At 52.5% G+C, this 3057-nt stretch overlaps 1 protein-coding gene across 3 annotated transcripts in view; it reads left to right on the plus strand.

The window, feature by feature from the left end:
• UXS1 (UDP-glucuronate decarboxylase 1) overlaps positions 1-3057 on the plus strand; it is a 75689-nt gene that overhangs the window by 56831 nt on the left and 15801 nt on the right. For all 3 annotated transcript variants that reach the window (XM_007456821.1, XM_007456822.1, XM_007456820.1), the window contains one exon: positions 2615-2736. In XM_007456821.1, coding sequence (XP_007456883.1) covers positions 2615-2736 — 122 coding nt within the window. The remainder of the gene's footprint in view (positions 1-2614; positions 2737-3057) is intronic.

Consider the following 3057-nt stretch of genomic DNA (forward strand, 5'->3'; position numbering starts at 1 on the left):
GACCACCCCCTGAGGACGGTGTCGTGTCACTTTGCCGGAGAGCACCCGCCACTTACCAATCCACAAAAGTGTCTTTGCTCCACAGGTGCCCCAGAAGTCAGATCCTTGGGGACTTTGCCAGTTTAGCTGGAGCGTTTGCTCCAGTGAGAGCAGGGTCCCCCAACCCCGCCGGGAGCTCAGGGGTCGGCTTTAGAGCCTGCTCGGTGGGGAGACGTGTGCCGGTTGCCTCACCTGTAGGAGGATGGGTTCTGGAAGAGTCTTAAGTAGGTGGAGCCAGAAAACCCAGGCGCCTGCTTTGCCCTCCACAGGCCTTGAGGAAGTGAGCGTCCGGAGAGGGCTGAGGACCACCTGTCCACTCATGGGGCTTCCAGCTCAGCCCGGCAGCTGGGCGCAGGGTTCTGGAGAAATGCTTAGTTGACACAGCAGAAGCCAGATGCTAATGTGATGCGATTTTCTCCTTGCATTACTGTCACGGGAAGGAAGTGAGAAGGCAACGTGGGAAGAGATGCCTTTTTTAAAAAAAAATAAAAATAAATAAATAATAAGGGAACCAGGTGGAAAAACCCTATAGAGGCAGCAATTCTCCTGACGCAGTTCTGCTCTCTGCCACCCCCCGTGGGAAGGCAGAGCACCCACCACCCCCTCCCACCTGCTCCCCCTCGGCTCTGGGAGCGGGGCAGGCAGGGGGACCTTTATTCCCCATCCCCCTGCTCCCCGCTTCTAGCCTCTGCAGAGGCCTAGCGGGTCCCCAGGTGGCACCGGGTGGCCCATTGTGTCACATGTCCCAGCAGCATCGGTGCCGACGCTGTCGGGGCTGCGTCCTTGTCACCGTCTCAGAGCGCTGGCGGCACCTGTCCAGGCCCCTGACGTCTTTCCCACGCCCCCCCCACCCCCCACTCAGCATTGCATCTCTAACGGCAGTTCGCAGTCTTCAGGGCTTGTGAGTGACGTTGGGGTAACTCACGGAGGCCCTGCCAGCCCTGGTCTGCAGGCACCCACCTCCTGTGGGTTCCGTGCCTGGTGTGCTGGCCTCCCCGATGCTGAACAGGGGACACAGAGTCCAGACGAGGTGTCCCTCTGCACCCTCGCTTCTGTCGTAGCAAGGTGGTTTTGTGTGTCGTGAACCTCGGGCTTGTCCGCCCGGACCGTACCAGTCGAGGGGTGGTGCCTGTGCCCACCCTTCTCTTTCTGGTCCTTTGCCACGTTCAGGGTCTCCCTCTGGGAGTCCAGCTTGCCCAGCCCTCGGCAGAAAACCCCGAAGAGGTCTTGCGTCTCCAGCACATCCACGTGAAGTCCCGTCGCTGGTTTTCTTCTCTCGGGGCCTGTTTGCCTCTGAGCTGTTCTGTTTCTCAGGGAACTTTAAGCACAGTGGCAGCTGCAGAGGTCTGGGTCCTGTCCTGTCCCGGCTCACGTCCCGTCATGCCTACGAGCTTCAGCTCTGACAGAAGCAGAAAGGAATTGTAACGTGGGGCTGGTGAACCTTATCCAGGTTTCTTGGCAAAGATTTATGCATTTTATAGCATAGTTGTGTAAAATTCCTGGTGGTCCGGATAAATCAGGTATTGATTGATTCCAAAAATGCACTTGTGGTACAAAAAAAAAGAATTTATAACTAGGAACTTCCCTGGTGGTACAGTGGTTAGGAATCTGCCTGCCAATGCAGGGGATGGGGGTTCCAGCCCTGGTCCGGGAAGATCCCACATGCTGCAGAGCATCTAAGCCTGTGAGCCACAACTGCTGAGCTCACGTGCCACAACTACTGAAGCCTGTGCGCCTAGAGCCCGTGCTCTGCAACAAGAGAAGCCACTGCAATGAGAAGCCCGCGCACCACAATGAAGAGTAGCCCCTGCTCGCTGCAACTAGAGAAAGCCCGCGCACAGCAACGAAGACCCAACACAGCCAAAAATAAAAAAGTCAAGATAATATTTTTAAAAATAATAATTTGTGACTAGGTTTCTTTAAATAGTCCATTCCTCTGGTACATCTTAAAGTGGGATTGATTTACACACCGAAAAAACAGGCGTTGGCAAGTACACAGTGCGATGCGCGCTGGGGAAAGAGCTCATTGCATTGCATTCCTGTGCTTAGAGGACCAGGGCCGACCAGGTCCTCAGGTGTGTCACTGAGGCTGTCAGGTGGTTCTGCTGACAGCACAGGTGAAAGCCATTCTGTTCCAGAGAGAGGCTCTTAAAATGTTTTCAATAAATGCATGCTTTATAAAATTCTATATTTTATAAATGTGAATTTGGACCCTATGTCTTTTCACATAGATGTTTAATTTAGTCTGTATAGTAATCTAAAAGTTAAGAACAGTTTACGGGAGGGGGGAGACTTAAAATCGAGAGACTTTGCTCTTTTAATTAATTGTTTTTCCTGTAAAAACTGTCATCACTGATATGAGCGGTCAGAATAGCGTGTCCCGCTTGGATTAGAGGTGGACCGAGGGGCACTGAAGGTGCTCCTCTGATAGGTATCTCTCCAGGTGAGATGTTCACCTTGGTCTTTCCCAAGCTCCCTTTTGCACCATCAGTATCCACTGTTCGTAAAGTGTATGAACGTGAACAAAGGGAGACTCTGAAAGCACTTCCTTATTGTTCCCCCCCACCCCCCGCAGACCCTGAAGTCCACCCTCAAACCGAGGATTACTGGGGCCACGTGAATCCCATAGGACCCCGAGCCTGCTACGACGAAGGCAAGCGCGTCGCCGAGACCATGTGCTATGCCTACATGAAGCAGGTATCCAACCCGGCTCTGGGGCTGGCGGTGTAGACCAGGACTGTGCTGGAATAAAGCGCCGTGACTGACCCTGCCCGGGGGTGGGTGTTTCCCCAGTTTCCCACTGTCATCAATTAATGGTGCCATCAGCAGCTTTCCTCATGTGTCTCCGTTTTTGAAAAATGATTTGCAGGGATGAAGCCTTAGGTTTGGAATACCCTTGAGTGACTGGGATCACCCACCAGCAGTTAATAAGTTCCTCTGTTTTCCCAAAGCCTCTGAATCGGGATTTTTTTTTTTTTTTTTTTTTTTTTTTTTTTTTTTTTCTTTTTTTTTTTTTTT

This window comes from Lipotes vexillifer, unplaced genomic scaffold, assembly GCF_000442215.2.
Source record: "Lipotes vexillifer unplaced genomic scaffold, Lipotes_vexillifer_v1.1 scaffold777, whole genome shotgun sequence".
NCBI classification, from domain to species: domain Eukaryota; kingdom Metazoa; phylum Chordata; class Mammalia; order Artiodactyla; family Lipotidae; genus Lipotes; species Lipotes vexillifer.